We start from the raw sequence: 19,746 nt of genomic DNA on the forward strand, positions 1-19,746 counted from the left end.
CTGGTTTGGAGCAATATGAGACACCTGATGATTTTTTTTATCTTTTAACTGTAAATATATCTACTTACTGTGGATTTTAGCCTTTGCCAGTCGCATGCCGCAGAGTATTTTTGAAGAGACAAACTCTAATACAAAAAAGAAGAGTAACAAAAAAACATGAACGGTAAAGAAGAATAGAGATGACTAAAATCGACGCCTAACGTTATTGCGTAATGACCATGCTTTTTAGCACAAGACCTCCAGAAAACCTCTGGGTCAAGATTCAATGTTGGTACTTTACCAATTAATGCTCACCGCTGATCGATCTTTTAGTTTCTTTGGTCATTCACCCACAACCTGGACTTTTAAAACTAATAAAACCATTTTTGAGTTTTTGCATTTTTAAAGTTGAAGAAATAAGTTTTTCCGAAATGAATGTCACTTTAGGTATTTAAATCATACACCTACTTTGATATACAACCTGACTTGCTTCTAACACACTAACTCTAAAATTTGATGTTCATTACTAGTATCTACAATGTAATCCGTTGAACGGAGTTTACGGAGTAGATAATGAATATCGATTTACGGAGATACAATGTACTAAGGATTTATAAGTAAGTATACGTCCTTGAATGTATATTATAAATTTAATTTCAACAAAGTTTATTGTTTCCTTCCATTGTCATAGAAACCGGTCACTGTTTTTTATTTAGATTATGTGTAAAATTTCCTACTCAAAAATAAATTATATAAAATATATTGATCGACATTTAATTTATTTATGAAATGGAATACTAATATATTTTTATGCTTTTCGTATGTATTAGAAACATATATTAGATATCTAGATATATGTTTATGTATTAATCGACTATTTCAAAATGAGTGAAAAAGTTATTAGTACAAAAACTGTTCACACTTACATGTATATTTTCGACGATTGCGCTGAACGTAGATCTACTTCGTCTTAAGATTATGATTTATTTAACGGCTTTTTACTAATTATTCTCTGCTACTACTGAAATAAATAATGATGCCAATTTTCGTTGGTTTTACGATTTTAGTGATCTTAAAAAATAACCGACTATATGACTAGTATCAAAACCGGTTCCGGATTTTTCTACCCAGCAACCGTCTCCTCAACTGTAATATGTAGATGATTTGGCGCGTAAATTTGACGTAAAGTGACATGAGGCTACTGCTGTCAGTGGAAGATGGATGAATTTGATGATGAAGGAGATGATGTTTTGGCTTCCTTGCTATATACTGAAGTGTCGTCTAATCCGTGTGAATATTCTTCAAATGGTAAGGCATTGTCATCCCACGTGCCTTCTGCAGAATAGTACATTGTACTTGTCTCAAAACGTGTCAACACTCCAGTGACAATGTTATTTTAAAACGTGATATGACAGAAAATAATGCCAGCAGTTGTCGATGAATTAGAGGAGGCGGAAGTGTTATCAGTGGTTATTGTTTAACTGGGGGTGACACTGCATAATCATAGGGGCCGCGGTGGCCAAGTGGTTAAATTTCTCAACATTACCACAAGCCCTCCACCTCTGGGTCGCGAGTTCGAATCCCATGTGGAACTGTTGCTTGGGTTGTCATATGATCATGACTGTTAGGCCCTTAGGCCCCTCAAGATATTGCTGTTGTCAGGATATTTCACTGATGCTGATACATATTAAATAATATATTTTTGCCCTTGTTTTGTCAACTTTTGAATTAAAAAAAACCCAACAGTTTATGATTAATAGAAATTTAACATCAACTAGCTGGTAAAGTATTTTTGAGTGATACATATTACATAATATATTTTTGTCCTTGTTTTGTCAACTTTGAAATAAAATATAAACACAGTTTATAATTAAAGGGCCAATTCACTCAGGCTAAGTATTCAAGATATCAGTTCAAAAGTCGACCTATCTTACAGATATTGGAATTAATAAAGAAAGAAGATAGTAATATTTATAATGAAATGTGCACCTCTGTTACTTATGCTAAGCCCAATATTTCAAATAGAAACATATGGGATATTGGAATTTATGACATGTATCTTATACACATTCTAAATATAGGTTCCTCCAGTTTACTTACTAGTCATGTTTAATTACAGCTATTCTATATACATGTACACCAACTTATTTTCCTGGTGGCTCAATTTCACATTTTTATGCCAAAAGATGTTTTCATGGGGAATTATTTTCTCATTTTCATTGTCCATGAAATTACACAATTGTTTGTTTTAAAGATGCTTCATCGCTGACAAATTTTTTTTTTTCCACTATCAAAAACGTTAACAGCAGATGATTTAGTATTTCTCTTCAGTTATAAAGGTTACTTGCTTTACACCATTACCACCATTGAAAAGTTTGAGCTTCTAATTTTACTTCAAGTTTCAAATATAAAAAATAATTAATTGCATCCTGAAAAAAATTTGAGGCACTATATCCTATGTAGCCGGAAGCACAGGGACCTGGCACGAAAATTTTTAACCAATAGTATACATATATATATTATAGTATCAAGGGTATGAACTCGGCGGTCGAGAAAAACGAACCTATTTTTTAAAAACCGTGATTATTTTAATAAATGGGTGCTATACAACATTGACAGATATCTTACCTTAAAGGCCCACTACCTTTCCAAAACGGCTTTTAATTTTTGAAATGGGAATGTAAAACGAGATTGATAATTTTGTAGAGTCGCAAAAGTTATTAACTTACCCTTAATACTACACATATCATCACCTTCAGAACAATTTGATTGAAAGAAATAAACCTTTAATTTTCATAACGCGGGTCGTCTTATGTTTCCCGCCGTCGTCCTAAATACCGCGCGGTAGTTGACTATCACTGCGCCAGACGGCAAAACAGCGAAATGACTCTCAGCTGTTGTCATATTTTACGCAGGAAATCTTGCATTTGTTTGGTGTTGTAACCTCATCTTAGGCCATCGATATGTATTTTCTGATGTAATTAATGTTTTTAATAAACCTTTTATATTTTTCTCCGGAAAGGTAGTGGGCCTTTAAAGAGAAATAATTTATCTTTCCATTGAGTGCTTGATGAACAAAATTGGCCAGGTATTGACGAAGTTATGGCTTGATGAATCGGGAAATTTACGAAAAATATGCTACGTAGACATTTCCCTGTCCGGTCGAAATGTCGTCTCGGCTCTAATGGGCACCTCAAAAACCAAGCCAAAATCACAAAATTTACGCTTGTGGTGGTAAACAGTATCCATAACTGTGTTCATCCACAATCTCCTTTGGAGGTGTCATCACCCGTACTTTGTAGAAACCCCATTTAAACATCATGTAAGTCACTTACTTTAACCGTCACCGCCATGTTCATTTTTCTCTTGGAACGCTTCTCGACTTTACATAAAGTGACTACATTATGCAAATTATGTTATGTTGTGCTTGTCGGTAAACTCGAGAAGCGTTCCGAAAAACAAATGAACATGGCGGTCACGGTTACAGTAAGTGAGCTACACCATGTTTAAATGGGGTTTCTACAAAGTACGGGTGATGACACCTCCAAAGGAGATTGTGGATGAACACAGTTATGGATACTGTTTACCACCACAAGCGTAGATTTTGTGATTTTGGCTTGGTTTTTGAGGTGCCCATTAGAGCCGAGACGACATTTCGACCGGACAGGGAAATGTCTACCTAGCATATTTTTCGTAAATTTCCCGATTCATCAAGCCATAACTTCGTCAATACTTGGCCAATTTTGTTCACCAAGCAGTCAATGGAAAGATAAATTATTTCTCTCAAAGGTAAGATATCCGTCAATATTGTGTAGAACCCATTTATTGAAATAATCACGGTTTTAAACAAATAGGTCCGTTTTTCTCGACCGCCGAGTTCATACCCTTGATACTATAATATATATATGTATACTGTTAGTTTACAAAAGTCGTGCCAGGTCCCTGTGTATGGAATGAAGTGCTGATAGCGCATGTATCGAAAGAAAAACAAATTTGATATTTTTTGTGTTAATTAGACATACATATACACATTTAAACACCAATTATTGTTCAAATGATGAGTATCATTTATGCTCTGTCAGCCTTGGAGCATCTGTAATTATATAAGTATACATGTATTTGTAAAAAATTGTTGTTATGTTGATACACTGTATTGTTTTATTTCACCATTTTTATTTTCATCAAAAAAAATCTGCCATTATTAAACTTTTATTTCATATCAAAGTTATCCAATGTATTTTAAAGAAAAGAGAAAAAAATCCTAGAGGCACATACAGGGGTCACTGTGTGCGGAAGTTAATAAGGGAAATACAATCTCCCTGACATATAGATAAGTTTGTTTCTGATTAAAGTATGATTTTATTTCAGATGATTATTCAAAGTCAAAAGAAGACAATTTACCAGTCTATGCTGAAGTTGTGATACCGAGCTCCTTTCCATTTCCATTTGAGCCATACGATATCCAGAAGAACTTCATGGCAGAGTTGTATCAATGTTTAGAACAAGGGAAGGTTGGCATCTTTGAGAGTCCAACGGGAACAGGAAAATCACTCAGTCTGATATGTGGAGCACTAAAATGGCTCAAAGATATGCAGGTAAGTATTCATATGCATCCTGATTGCCTGTATTTTCAACACAATCCTGCAATAACTTACCATGGCCTTGCTCACTTTAAAACACAGTACAGTAAATTTATCTGAGCCAGATGTCAACTCTATCATGATCAAGAGATGTTTTTGGGGCATAGAAAAAAAAATTGTACTTGTTGTAGAATTGTTAAAATTTTTATTGGCTATCCTTTTTACAACTATCCTTACTAACATCAATTTAATATGAAAATTTAGCTTTTTGAACTCTGTTTTTAAGATTGTTAATGTATGATTGTAGATATATGAATTTGATACATTTTCTGGTTTTCAGGAAAAACAGAAGAAAGAGTTAGAAGCTTTGACTACAGAGCAAGGTGACAAAGAAAATGTTTTCACGAACAAGGACAAAAATGCGGAAGTGGACTGGATCGCAGAGTTTGTAAAGAGGAAAGAAAAAGAAGAGCAGATGAAAAAGGTAATCAGTGAGCATGAACTTTTAAAGAAACAGGAGTCAAAAGTCAAGGAGCGGAGGTCAAGTTATCATGGTAAAGTCAAGAAACGCAAGAAGATGGAGGAAGACTTTGATGAACTGATTAAAGGTGCTGCTAAGGAAATCCAAGAGGCGTTTAATTCCGAAATTGATAAGGTAAATAGTGATGTTTGTGATGGCAATAACCAAGATAATCAAGATGAGGATCTTATCGTTCAAGATTACAACAGTGACGATGAGAAACATGATGATAAATCAGATGACGAGGAAGAGGAATGTCATATCACAAAGATATATTACTGCAGTCGGACTCACTCACAGATTTCTCAGTTTGTTCGGGAAGTTGTGAAGAGCCCATATGGAGACAACACTCAAGTTATTTCCCTTGGGTCACGACAGAACCTCTGCATCAACGAAAATGTGAAGAAACTGAAGTCTATAAGCCTTATGAATGATGCCTGTTTAGATATGCAGAAGTCAAAGTCTGAGAAAAGGGAGGAGTTAGGTGAGGCAAAAACAAAACGAAGGAGAAAACATCCATGTAAATGTCCGTATTATCGTCAGGAGGCGATCAGTGAGCTGAAGGAGGAACTCCTGTTGGAAGTCAGAGATATGGAGCAAATTGTTGCTAAAGGTAATGTCTAGTCCTCTAATCAAAACTTTGTCAAATTGAATTTTGCAATTTTTTCCTTGTTAATCGGAAATGTAGAATATAAATTCATGCATTTTATTGGTCTTCCTTTCACCCTTTAACTACATTAAATGTCGGATATAATTCTGTCTTCTTTGGTTTTAATAATAACAGGTAACAAATAATTTACTTTAAAATGAATAGTCTGGCAAAAAAACCCAGTCCAAATGCATTCATTGGCCTTCCAAAAGTCCTTGCATATCAAAATGTTCTGCTTTGATAATTGAAATTACGGAAAAGCTTCATGTAAATTTAGTACATTTCTAAAAAATAACTCTTTGAAAGCGAGGCTGCATGGAAATGTCAACGTGTACATAGCCAGACGAGAGGACATGTCAGGATTCCTATATATTTATTAATTTTTTCACATGCAGAGCGATTTTGACCGGAATTTTTATTTTTCTATTTCATAAGAAATCATATCTTAACACTATTTTTTCTGCCTTTAGCCTTCCTTTGCCTGACTATTCACTTTAAATTTGACCATGTTTGATTGACTGAGTTATTGCCCCTGTATAGTTAAAAATTGTATACAATATTCTGTAAATTTTTCTTTTTAACAGGAAAGGAAATGAAGGCATGCCCCTTCTATGGGACACGGCATGGCATACCCCTGGCCGAGATTGTAGCACTGCCGTACAACCTTCTCCTTCACAAAGCTTCAAGAGAAGCTTGCGGCATCAAACTGGAGGGGAATATTGTTCTGATTGATGAGGCTCACAACTTGCTGGAAACTATCAACAATATACACAGCGTGGAGGTGACAGGGTCACAGTTACTTAGGGCACACAGTCAGCTGACCCAATACGAAGACAGGTGTGTAACTCCTATTGTAAAGCTGTGGTAATATACAATGGAATTTTCTCAAGTCTAGAGGAGTACTTTTGGATTAAACCCTTTAATATTTATTCCAACATTGAAGCTTTGTTCGTCATTTCTGTGGATTAGGTAGGGAAAAAACATAGGCTTTAATAAAAAGTTGTGGAAAAATAATTTTTCCCTCTTTTAGCTTAGACCTTTTCAATCCTTTTTTACTATATGAAAGTTTTATTAAGAATTTAATGGGTTTGACAGAGGTGTCTTTCAAGAAATCCTAAAGCTTTAAAGAAACCTGGGTAGTTATAAAACACATAAAGATTTTGTTAGTTTCCCTCTAATTGTTGTTGTTGACAAATGAATGAGAACTTTCTAACATTTTTGGAATAACTTATTCCTTGTTTCTAGTGCTGGAACGGTTAGTAAAAATGCCAACCGGTTAACCGGATCGGATTAACCGAACCGTAACCGGATAACCGTACAATTTTGTAGCTGTTTAAGTAAGTAACGTTTCAGTCGTACATAGATGCCATGAATTAGTCATACTTCGTCTGGATTCCATAACATTTATTCATATCTTTCAGGAAACACTCATTTAACACAAAGAATAATTACTTCGAATTAGATTTATTTTGTTTGTTTTTAATAAAACCATGATGGTGAATGAAAATCGGTGTAAACTCTTACAACGTCAAAGTAGGCCTACTTCCTGAACATGGTTTCTTTTGCACACGGCACTTGCGCACATCACGCTCAATGGAACATTTGCATAGGGGCCAAATTGTTGTCGTAACACTTTTAATTTCGATCCAGTTTCCGATAACAACACTGTTGTCGTAACACTTTTAATTTCATTACAAAATTGCGCTTCTAAATGCATGAATACTTTAAACTATAGGTGAAGACGCTCGTTAGTACAGGAATTTCATTACTTTGAGGAGTATTTTTGCCGTACGAAATGTATATGGCGGTTATCAGATAGCTAAAATGCTAACCGGATAAAAGCTGAAACCAAACCATGAACCGGTTATCCGGTTACCCGTTCTAGCACTACTTGTATCATTGCATAGCCTAGCCTAGTTCAAGTTAGTTTGGTGTTTACAGCTATTAGAAAGTCTACAGACTTAGTTGAGGCTTTACTAATTATTCCGTCTTTGCATGTTACAGAGTTAGCTCCCTTGTGGGTAGGTATCCGATTGTTACATCATTATTTTGTGAGCGCAATTCACATCTTTTTCACCAAATGCATGACATTATGCTCGCAAACACATGACGTCACAATCAATATCTACCCGGAAGGGCAGATAACTCTGTAATGTGCGAATACGGAATAACATGTATGGGTCACCCACCACACTGTACCGCTCAACAGATATCATTAATAGAGATTAAAACTCAGATATTCTATAAATTGTATCTGTTACAGGTACAGATCACGTTTGAAGGCAAAGAACCTAATGTACATCCAACAGATCTTGTTTGTACTGTCATGTCTGCTGAGAAGTCTTGGTGGTAAGGCTGGTGTACCTGGAGAGAAGCAATTCACAGGCAGAGCTGAAACAAAGATGTGTACGGCCAACAACTTCCTGTTCCAGGCAAAACTTGATAACTTTAACCTTTTCAAAATACTGCAGTATTGTAAGAAAAGCATGATCTCCAGAAAATTGAATGGTTTTGCAGAGAAGTATCCTAATGCAGAGATTGCACCTAAAGAGGACAAAAAGGTCACAGGAAATGCTGGGGTATTGAACTTCCTCCGAGAACTAACTAAACCAGAAGATTCTCAAGGGAGATCTCCAAATGTAACACCTGAAGTGAAATCTGTAGAAAATGTGGTGCTGAGATCACCCCTAATGCATATTGAGGGTTTTCTCCAGGCCCTGACTAATGCAGACTCTGATGGACGGATTGTTGTGACCAAACAGACCATGCTGAGCCAATCCAGCATGAAGTATCTCCTCCTCAACCCTGCTGTCCATTTCTCAGATGTTTTGAAGGAAGCACGCTCAGTTATAGTTGCTGGAGGTACAATGCAGCCAATTTCAGAATTCAAAGACCAACTTTTCCACTCGGCTGGTGTTCAGCCTGCACGTTTACTCGAATATTCATGTGGCCATGTGATCCCAGAGGACCACCTTCTTGCACTCTCATTGGGATCAGGACCGAGCGGATACGCACTCGACTTCACCTACCAGTCGAGAGAAAGCAGGAAATTGTTGGATGAACTAGGTATGTTGATCCAGAATGTGTGTCAGGTTGTCCCTGGTGGGGTGATCTGTTTCTTCCCGTCTTATGATTATCTCAAGCTCGTCTACACTCAGTGGGAGGAGTCTGGCTTTACACAAAGAATCGCCAGAAAGAAACGTGTATTTCAGGAACCTCGCAAGTCTGGTCAAGTGGATAAAGTTCTAGCTGAATTCTCTACGTGCATTAAGAATAGCTCTTCAGGAGCTGCAAGTGGTACAACTGGAGCCACTAAGAGTTTGACAGGGGCCCTGCTGTTCTGTGTTGTAGGAGGAAAGATGAGTGAAGGAATCAACTTTTCTGATGAACTTGGAAGATGTGTAATAATGGTCGGACTGCCCTATCCAAATATCAACTCTCCAGAACTCAAGGAGAAAATGGATTACTTGAATGCAAACTTCAAGGCAGGAGAAGATGGTCGCCAACCAGGTCAAATTCACTACGAAAACTTGTGTATGAAAGCTGTTAACCAGTCTATTGGAAGAGCCATCCGACACAAGGGAGATTACTCTTCCATTTTGTTACTTGACAAAAGGTATAGTCGGAAAAATGTGACTGGGAAACTGCCATCTTGGATTGGAAAGAATTTGAAAAGTATGGACAAATTTGGTCTGGCTATGTCAAGTCTGTCCAAATTTTTTGCATCCAAGAAAGTAGCCATGGGGTAGTGGAGAATTGTAAGGGGACGTGTCTGAACAATTAAGTAGCCATTGTGTAGTGGAGAATTGTTAAAGGACGTGTATGAACAATATAGTAGCCATTGTGTAGTGGAGAATTGTTAAAGGACGTGTATGAACAATATAGCAGCCAATGTGTAGTGGAGAATTGTTAAGAGACGTGACTGAACAATCAAGTTAGTAGCCATGGTGTAGTGGAGAACTGTTAGGGGACGTGTCTGAACAATCAAGTAGCCATGGTGTAGTGGAGAACTGTTAGGGGATGTGTATGAACAATCAAGTAGCCATGGTGTAGTGGAGAACTGTTAGGGGATGTGTATGAACAATATAGTAGCCAATGTGTAGTGGGGCATTGTAAGGGGACGTGTCTGAACAATCAAGTAGCCATGGTGTAGTGGAGAACTGTTAGGGGATGTGTATGAACAATATAGTAGCCAATGTGTAGTGGGGCATTGTAAGGGGACGTGTCTGAACAATCAAGTAGCCATGGTGTAGTGGAGAATTGTTGGGGGATGTGTATGAACAACCAAGTAGCCATGGTGTAGTGGAGAACTGTTAGGGGACGTGTCTGAACAATCAAGTAGCCATGGTGTAGTGGAGAATTGTTAGGGGATGTGTATGAACAATATAGTAGCCAATGGTGTAGTGGAGAATTGTTGGGGGATGTGTATGAACAACCAAGTAGCCATGGTGTAGTGGAGAACTGTTAGGGGACGTGTCTGAACAATCAAGTAGCCATAGTGTAGTGGAGAATTGTTAGGGGACGTGTCTGAACAACCAAGTAGCCATGGTGTAGTGGAGAATTGTTAGGGGATGTGTATGAACAATATAGTAGCCATGGATGGTGTAGTGGAGAATTGTTAGGGGATGTGTATGAACAATATAGTAGCCATGGATGGTGTAGTGGAGAATTGTTAGGGGACGTGTTTGAACAATCAAGTAGCCATGGTGTAGTGGAGAACTGTTAGGGGACGTATCTGATCAATGACTTAGATCTTGAGCTATGTTAGTTTGGTCTGGCATCAAGATATCTAACAATTGTCTATTATTGTTTATAGGCAGTTTATAATCCATTAGAAGATTAGTTGTTCAATCATTACTGTCTGCAATTTATGCAAATTACCAGTAAATGAATAATTTTGTTAACTTAATAAAATGTCTTCTTTTTTATCCCTTTACTCGGGTTGGATATCATGGTTTGTTATTTGGTAATTTTGGTTTCAACAAAGACAAATGCATTTGTTTGGATGGGGAACATGCTGTTTGGTTTACAGGGATGGCAAATTCAACATTTAGTATTGATATAAAATGTATATATATTGACAAGAGCCAATTATTGAGGGCATTTCATCACTGGTGAAAATGACTTTTAGACAGGTTTCTTATTATTCTTATACTTCCATTTTTGTGTGGAGTTTCTTCCATTTGATTAGTAAGAAAAGTTTAAAGTAATTTCAGTATGTAATAAGGCAGGGTCTGAAATCAAAAATGAAAATGTCACATGATGAACAAAATAAAGTAGGTCAAAAATATCTATAATGACCACTACGATCTCACTTCTGGTTTTAAACAGTAAAACTTATGTCAATATTTCATGAACGGCTTGACAAATTTCTTTAATTTTTGGGTATATTAGATGAATGAAGAATCCAAAATTGAACAACCAACTATAATGTAACACTTTTCTTTAAAACCTCAACTTTTGATTGGAACTAAGATGCTCAACAATACGCTCCAACACAAGATCTAACAAGAGACCCAAAGGCATAGTCATCTGACTACCTTGGAATTGGATATGATATCATGGTAGCAATCGAACCGAAATATAACAACACTTGGTTGGTACCATGGCAGGATCATTTCATGCAAGTTTCAGCCAAATTGCATGGATAGAACATGAAAAGTTTAAAACATGATTTCAAGGTGGTGGCCATTAAGATTTTCGATCAACACGAAAATTAACAGCACTTTGTCAGGACCATATCAGGATCACTTCATGCAAGTTCGACCAAATTGCACCAGTAGAACTTAAGAAGAAGTTCAAAATGTGTCAAGATGGCGGGGGGGGGGGGGGGGGGGCATCTTGGGTTTCGGATCGATTCGGGGAAAAACCCAACACTTGGTCAGGATCATTTCATGAAAGTTTCAGCCAAATCGTACCGGTAGAACTTGAAAAGTTTAAAAGGTGTTTTCAAGGTTGCAGCCATTGAGGATTTTGGATCGTCATGAAAAAAAAACCCAGCACTTTGTCAGGACTATATCAGGATCACTTCATTCAAGTTTCAACCAAATCGCACCAGTAGAACTTAAGAAGTAGATCAAAATGTGTTTTCAAGATGGCGGCCATCTAGGATTTTGGATCAACACAAAAAATATCAGCACTTTGTCAGGACCATATCAGGATCACTTCATGCAAATTCGACCAAATTGCACCAGTAGAACTTAAGAAGAAGGGGGGGGGGGGCATCTTGGGTTTCGGATCGATTCGGGAAAAAACCCAACACTTGGTCAGGATCATTTCATGAAAGTTTCAGCCAAATCGTACCGGTAGAACTTGAAAAGTTTAAAAGGTGTTTTCAAGGTTGCAGCCATTGAGGATTTTGGATCGTCATGAGAAAAAAAAACCCAGCACTTTGTCAGGACTATATCAGGATCACTTCATTCAAGTTTCAACCAAATCGCACCAGTAGAACTTAAGAAGTAGATCAAAATGTGTTTTCAAGATGGCAGCCATCTAGAATTTTGGATCAACACAAAAAATATCAGCACTTTGTCAGGACCATATCAGGATCACTTCATACAAGTTTCAACCAAAATCGCACCAGTAGAACTTGAGAAGTAGTTCATAAATTGTTTTCAAGATGGCGGCTGTGGCATCCATCTTTGATTTCGGATCGACTCAAAAAAAATAACACTTGGTCGCGACCATTTTAGGCCAGTTTCAGCCAAATAGTAGCGGTAGAACTTGAAAAGAAGTTTGAATGAAAAGTTTAAGCATGGCGCACGACGGACGAAATATGATGACTTAACAACACCCAGTTTTGGGTCACCTTAGCATGACCCCTGGCCTAGAATGGGAACATCTTGGGACGTACTTTTACCCGTTCATACTTTCGATACCACACTTCAATCACACCAAACAATTTCGTAGGCAACACGCTAATAGGTTAATTGATCATGATCATACTGAGGTGACCAAAGAACAGGGAGTTCTTAGATCTTTATTGGAGGCCAACAAACGAAAGTAGCAGAAATGCCAGCAGCTGGTGAAGGAATGCCAACATCAAGGATGGAATACATGGTGTCTACTAGTACTATAGAGGTTGGATGCTGGGGTTTCTCCGGTCAATAAGTAATGGAGAGCCTTACGCCTATTAGGAGTAATTTGAGCAGATCCAAGGAACCTGACAGCAGCAGTAAGCAGGCAGGCAGAGGTTGTTTCCAGTTGGATCAGGAGGAAGAAGGAGAAGTGGATTGGTCACCAGCAACAGTGCTAGTCACATGATGAAGAATGTCAGTAAGATAGACTTTCTATAACAGGAAAAATATCGGAAAATTCAAATTAGAGGAAATACTTTTATTTTCTTATTACAAGATCAGGAGAATAGGGAAATTCACACAAATGACTACTTTTTAGCCCAGTCCACCATCTGATGATGGTGGGCTATTCAAATCGCCTTTCGTCTGTGGTCTCTCCACCTGTTAACAGAGCTGGTTCGCCATCTTGGATTTTGATAGTTGAAGTTTAGTACTGCTGTTTCCCTGAAAGTAATGGAGGGATCTATCTCATATTTTATATGTAGATACCCCCAAGGGATGTTGTGCATTTTGCGTTTTGGGACGGATACGTCAACAAGATGGCTGACCAGCCGCCATCTTGGATTATGATAGTTGAAGTTTGTTACCCCTATTTCTCGGAAAGTACTGAAGGCCCCATTCTCAAAATATATATAGACTCCACAAAGACCACAGATTCATTTCAGGACAGATCGGTTAACAAGATGGCCATATGGCCAACAGGCCACCATCTTGGATTTTGATAGCCAAAGTTTGAAAAGCAGAGAAAAGATCCCTCTTTCATTTTCAGACATACATGTAGATTATTCTTTGGTGCGCGCCAAGATTCCTCTTGGATCTCTTGTTAAAAGTGTGATGTTTGCCTCATTTTTAATACTGGGGGTACAAAATTAACTATGCAGCAGCATCTTTAGTATAATACATATGCGCAACATGTAATAGAGAAAAAATAAATCCGACGAAAAATCGTTGTGCAATCAAAACGGTTGAATATGACAATTTTAACATCTAGACCCACTCAGATACAGAAAACATTAATAATTGACACTTAAAAATCTGGTATCATATTTAAAGTGAATAGTCGGGCAAAGAAAACCAGTATAAATGCGTTCATTGGCCTTCCAAAAGTTCTCACATATTAATACGACGGTTCTGCTTAGTTTCCCAGTTCTGACCATTAAAGTAAAGAAAAGTTGAAAGCATTGAAAGCGAGGCTGCGTGGAAATGTAACCACGGACATAGTGAGCCGGGAGGACGTTTTAGAATTTCCCTACTTTAAATTAATTGCGATGTTTTTGGATACTGACGTTTGGTTCACGCGATTCCGAATATATCAGCCACACAATTATATTTAAATGCTTTTCAAGAAGTGAAACACCAAGGGAGGTACCGACGTAAATCGCCTGTCGTTAGAACAGATACCGGTAAAGAACTTTACTGCATTACTATTACATAACTAGGCTACTGTGTTGCATAAGGAGCGATATGAAAATATATTATAATCCAGAAAGGTATCTCACATAAATGGCATATCAGTGACAAGCAATACAGATAAGTTCAAATGATAAATTGGTACGTAGACGTAACGCTTTAATAAATAACTAAATAAGTGTTTTATACAGGTTTCTTCAAATAAGTATCAGAGTGCATATCCTGATGACATTTTCAATCATGGTCCATATTTGATATAAAATCAGGATGTTTAATAAACCCACGTTCATTTATATTTCTATCCAAATCATGTGCAATCATTGCTTCAAAGTCAATTCCAGTAATTCAGCCCATTCATCATTCTGGTTGTGATCAGAAAAGTCATTTCAATGACAGTTTTGGACATGACAAAGTCATGAATTGCATAACGAAAAATTGAAAGATAAACGACAAACGACAGATAGTTATAGTTGTGACTGTCCTCTGACAGGGGCAAAAATAAGATTTGTTTGATTTTGTCTTGAACTGTGTATGGAAGTTGCTAATCAATTAAAAAAAATGTCACGTTATGGTCAGATTAATTATCATACTTCAAACAACTACCTCGTGTTTTGTCGACCACATGCTGGGCTAGTGTCTACTTGTTATAAAATATGTTTCATAATAAATAAACACATCGAACACAAACAAAACAATTATAACGAAGACATGCTAATACCATCCGGTAAGCAAACTGTAGCTAGAGTATGCCCAATAGTCTCAAGCCAGCTAAATTTTAACTTTTTAATACCCACAAATGTAAATGTAACAAAATAATGGTACCGAAGCGACATCACAAAAACAACTAACAACGCAATTTATATTTTAAGGAATAATCAACTACATGTATTGTCTCTTTCAAAATGTATCTCTTTCTTACATACCATTCTATCTCAAATTGATTTGATATTGTATGAAAGAGCTCAAAATATAAAAGACTTTTAAATTACAAATAAAATTATGCCTACGCCCTTAGAAGTAAGTAAATATGTAAATCAGTTTTGAAAAGAAATAGTGATGAGGTTCCCCAAACAATCCCAGCCATGGTTGCATTCCAACCATTAGGACAAAAAAAAAGTTTGTTTAGGGTTACATTGGCAAAAAAATAGGGTCGGTCGGATTTATTTTTTTCTTTCTTTTTTTTTAATGTGTTTTCACTCTAAAATGATGGCAAGAACCGGAGTCTGAGACCGGAATCACGACTTTAAAAAAAAATCGTAGAAAAGTGGAAAAAATTAGGGTCGGGGGTAAACAATTAGGGTATCGGTCGGATAACTCAAAACAGACATATTATTTTTTGGCCTTATGGTTAAACAATTTAATTAAGATTGATAACAAAATTTGTATTTACTTTGTATTTACAAACGTTGGAGTGAAAAGGGAATTATTTATCAACGATTTAGTAAAAAAAATGTTTTCTCAAGTGAAAATTTGACAACTAATTTTATTGAGTATTTTATTCAACTCAATATTATTGCAACGGGAGAATAGAATGCCCGAACAGAATCCTGAAAATGAGATTTAGGATGTAGTGCATGTGTACAGTGGCTGCTTATATATTAAGCATGAAAAAATCATGGCCATATGTTAATGGATGTAACAACAAAAAACTGAATAAAAAAATAATATTAAATAAATGGAATAAAAATATTGATAAAATAAAAATATTGATAAAATCCGAGTAAATGGACTAGCTTTTAATGCTTACAATATAAAAACAGAAATTATGTTTCGTATTATTTTAATTGCAAATAAATATCATATTTTGCTAATTGATAGAATTAATTTCCTGCTGACAATATCAGTTAATATAAATTGCAGCAATCAGCTTTGTCATTAAGACGTGAGAATCCCCAGCTGTTGTTAGTGACTGTCCAACAATCCGCGTCATTTTGAGGAACGGAAGCCGAGATATACACGGAGATGTAAATCCTTTAAATCGCTACTAGTCATAGAGTTCTACATGGAATTTAATCATATTATGCCAGCAACGTCCTTTCGGGAAGGGGAACAGAGTTTTGGCTCTGACCCCTGGAGCAGAAAAAGTGGGGCATAATAGGGAAATTAGAGGTAAATCTTTAAATTCCGTCAGAAAAATAAAACAGTGATTCTGTATTCCTAACATTACTTGGCTTCACAAACCAGGTGAGCGATACAGGCCCTCTGGGCCTCTTGTTTTGCTAATGTTCTTTGTTTATGTTTGACTTCAGGGAAGTAATTTATTATTATCACATCTGCCTGTCATTAAGAATTTCGTAAACTGCCACCAAATCACCCCTGATATGTCTATTTCTAGGGATGGCAGTTCTAAATCTAGTAGCAGTTTTAAGTAAGATTTTTTTTTTCAGAGATTTTTGATGACCTTGGTTGCACCGCTCTGTACTTTCTCCACTGTAATCTTGTCTTTTTTGTATTTGTTGTCCTGACTTGTTGGATTGATGTACTATCCATGATGTGGTCACCCAGTGTTTTGTTTATTTGTTCCTAAACGCAGGAGTTCACATTTTTTTACAAGTTATACAGGAATTACGGAGAAAGATATTATATTATTGTATTGATAAATGGATTAGACAACATGCAAAGCCTATCCAGGTCCTCTCCAGAAATCCGGTTTACTAAACTAATTAATTATTAATAAATAAATATAGATAGTGTTGTCTCAGTATATAAATATAATAGAAATGAAAAGAAAAGTGTATGATATTAGGAGCATACCCAAGCGGGCCATAGAAAAGAAAATAATTATTTACAACAGATAGACAAATAAGTAAATAGATATTTAAATGAATAGGTAATAAATAGGCAATCTCTTTTATAGAAAATAAATGAATTAAGTTATACATATCACATCTACACACACATACACACCCTCTCATACTGGCCTTAAATATATCAATACATGAATATATTTTATATTTTCATATTATCATAAAACTATTTGTACAATTGAAATCTCTTAGTTTTTTTGTATGAAGTAATATCATTTCATTAGTATCATTAGAAAAATCAATAGACAACAGAATTTCAATATTAACAAAACCCAAAAGATTAGATATAGAGATTATGTGATGTCTAAAATCAGAAAAAAGAGTACAATAATAAAAAATCGTAATTTTCAGTTGGAGCACCACATAAGCATGAACCATCATCAGTCAAATGATCAGAGAATTTGTTATAATTTAAGTCACTGGCATTATTGCGCAATTGGCATGAAAGGATATTTAAATTTCTTGGTTTACAATTCATAAATATGTTGGAGATTATAGATGGAAAAGTTGTTTTTAATTTAAAGGAAGAAATAGAAGAAGATTCTCTGATAGAGTGATCTAGTGAATTACAAAGTTTCATAGATGCTGGGAAAAAGCTATTGTTATAGTTGTTAGTCCTTGATTGTGGTAAATTAAAGAACCTTTCATTTCTAAATGCATAATTTTTATTAGTATTTATGTAGGGATGTATATTGTCATATAGATAAGTAGGAGTAAGGTTGTTTAGGATTTTCTATAGTAATGTTAGTTTGTGTTGATGTCGTCTATTCTGCAAGGTTTCAAGTTGTGTTTCAGAGTAAAGAACATGATGAGAAGTGCCTCTTCTTAAACCAGTAATAATTTTCATAGTTTTAATTTGAATTGATTCTAAAAGATCAGACTCATTTTTTGTACAGTTATCCCAAACAATATCAGCATATTCTGAAATTGGCCTAATATAAGATATATATATATATATAGTGTTTTTAGAGAGTTTCTATCAAGTTTATTCTTAATATATTGAGTCTGGATGATGCTTTTTCATAGATATTTGATATGTGTTCTGACCATGTTCCTTTTCTATAAAATGTTAGTCCTAAGTGTTTGTGAAAGTCATGCTGAGATACAGGTCGGTTATTAAAAATAAGAGTGGGTTGTAGGTCTGCTTGTTTCCGTGAGAAGGTAAAACTGACAGTTTTATTAGGATTAAAAAAAATTGCCATTGATCAGCCCAAGAGGAAATAGAAGTGAGATCATCATTAAGGGTGTCTGCTGGAGTTTCAAGATCATCATCATCATCAACAATATAAGAAGTATCATCTGCAAATAATTTTATATTGGATGTAATATTATTTGTGATGTCATTTATGAATAATAAAAAAGAAAAGGACCAAGAACAGACCCTTGAGGTACTCCTGCATTTACTGATTTCAAGTTTGATTTATAGTCATCAATGATTACTCTTTGTTTTCTGTCAGATAAGTAGGCTTTGAACAGTCAAGTAATTTACCTTTTATGCCATATTTTTGTAATTTATATAAAAGACCTGAATGCCAAACTCTGTCAAATGCCTTACTTATATCACAGAAAACAAAGCTCACATCATTTCCCTTATCTAAATTAGAACTAATAATATTAAAATATCAACAAGTTGATTAGAAGTAGAATCTTTAGGTTGAAATCCATATCGATTTTTACTCAACTTGTTATATCTAGTGATATAATTAAAAGCATATTTAAAAATATTTTTTTCTAACATTTTAATAAATATAGAAGTAATTGCAATTGGTCTGTAATTATTTAGGTCATTTATGTCACCTTTACCTTTATATAGGGCATTAACATTAGCTGTCTTAAGGATGTCTGGAATTTCACCCAATGATAAAGTCTTATTAAATAGTAATTTTAAAGGATAGATTAGTGATGGCGACAAGTTTTTAACTACTCTTGGCAATATGCCGTCTGGACCGGCAGGCTTATTAATTCTTAAAATGTCTTTGATATCTTGTTCAGTAATAGTTATTTCAGAAAGTTCATAAGGGCATAAGGGAGGTAATTCTGGAAGGTTAGTGTCAGTGATATCTGAAGAAATGTTAGTAAAGAAATTGTTCAGCGCTTCAGCTTTATCAAGAGGATGTGTTAGTATTTTACCATTCTCTTTTAGAGGATTAGAGGTTGTGTTAGATTTATTTATTTTAATTATTGACTTAGCAATATTCTACCATTTCTGTGGGGAAGTTGACTTATCAGACAGTTCATTTTGTAATTTTTGGATAAAGTTTTCTTTAGCTTCCCTAAAAAGACAAACAGTTTCATTACGGATTAATCGAAAATTTGACCAGTCTTGTTCCCTATTGAGAGTTTTAGCTCTTTTATGTATTCTATATTTTGTCTTAACTTGAGTTTCATATCTGAGGTGATCCAGGGTTTATCATTTGGACGAATTGTAACAGATTTATGAGGAATGTGCCTGTTTGTTTTTTCATTAATTGTGTTAATTTCATTTGATTATTAAGATCACTTTGTAACTTTTGATGATCGTTCACAATAGATAAAAGTTTTGTGTCATCAGCAAAAAGTCTGAAACATCATTTCGACAGACAACCTATGGTAGGTCATTGATGTATGGGTCCTGCCACACTGCCCCGAAACGATAGGATATATGCATCCTATTAGTATTGTATTGAAGGACGCTTCCTTGACAAACAAACTTGCTGAGATTTTACGTTGATGCCCAAAGAGGAAG

General features: G+C 35.6%; 1 protein-coding gene across 2 annotated transcripts; it reads left to right on the forward strand.

The window, feature by feature from the left end:
- The first annotated feature begins 1,149 nt into the window (after positions 1 to 1,149).
- On the forward strand, positions 1,150 to 10,654 carry LOC138314586 (ATP-dependent DNA helicase DDX11-like). 2 transcript variants are annotated; one of them, XM_069254994.1, is made up of 6 exons: positions 1,150 to 1,287; positions 4,348 to 4,574; positions 4,900 to 5,692; positions 6,313 to 6,565; positions 7,992 to 9,514; positions 9,615 to 10,654. In XM_069254994.1, the coding sequence occupies exons 1-5, from the start codon at positions 1,197 to 1,199 to the stop codon at positions 9,475 to 9,477; spliced, it is 2,850 nt and encodes a 949-aa protein (XP_069111095.1). In that variant the 5' UTR covers positions 1,150 to 1,196; the 3' UTR covers positions 9,478 to 9,514; positions 9,615 to 10,654. The 2 variants fall into 2 exon arrangements, with proteins under 2 accessions (XP_069111095.1, XP_069111094.1); XM_069254993.1 differs by having other exon boundaries at positions 7,992 to 10,654.
- Positions 10,655 to 19,746: the final 9,092 nt, after the last annotated feature.

The sequence above is a fragment of the Argopecten irradians genome, chromosome 2 (assembly GCF_041381155.1).
Source record: "Argopecten irradians isolate NY chromosome 2, Ai_NY, whole genome shotgun sequence".
Classification (NCBI taxonomy): Eukaryota; Metazoa; Mollusca; class Bivalvia; order Pectinida; family Pectinidae; genus Argopecten; species Argopecten irradians.

What these genes read in the sequence shown, in the direction of transcription:
- LOC138314586 (XM_069254993.1), top strand. Translation starts at nt 1,197, where the DNA reads ATGGATGAATTTGATGATGAAGGAGATGATGTTTTGGCTTCCTTGCTA. An exon ending in GTGTGAATATTCTTCAAATG is followed by an intron (nt 1,288 to 4,347) that starts GTAAGGCATTGT and finishes ATTTTATTTCAG; the next exon opens with ATGATTATTCAAAGTCAAAA. An exon ending in CTGACCCAATACGAAGACAG is followed by an intron (nt 6,566 to 7,991) that starts GTGTGTAACTCC and finishes TATCTGTTACAG; the next exon opens with GTACAGATCACGTTTGAAGG.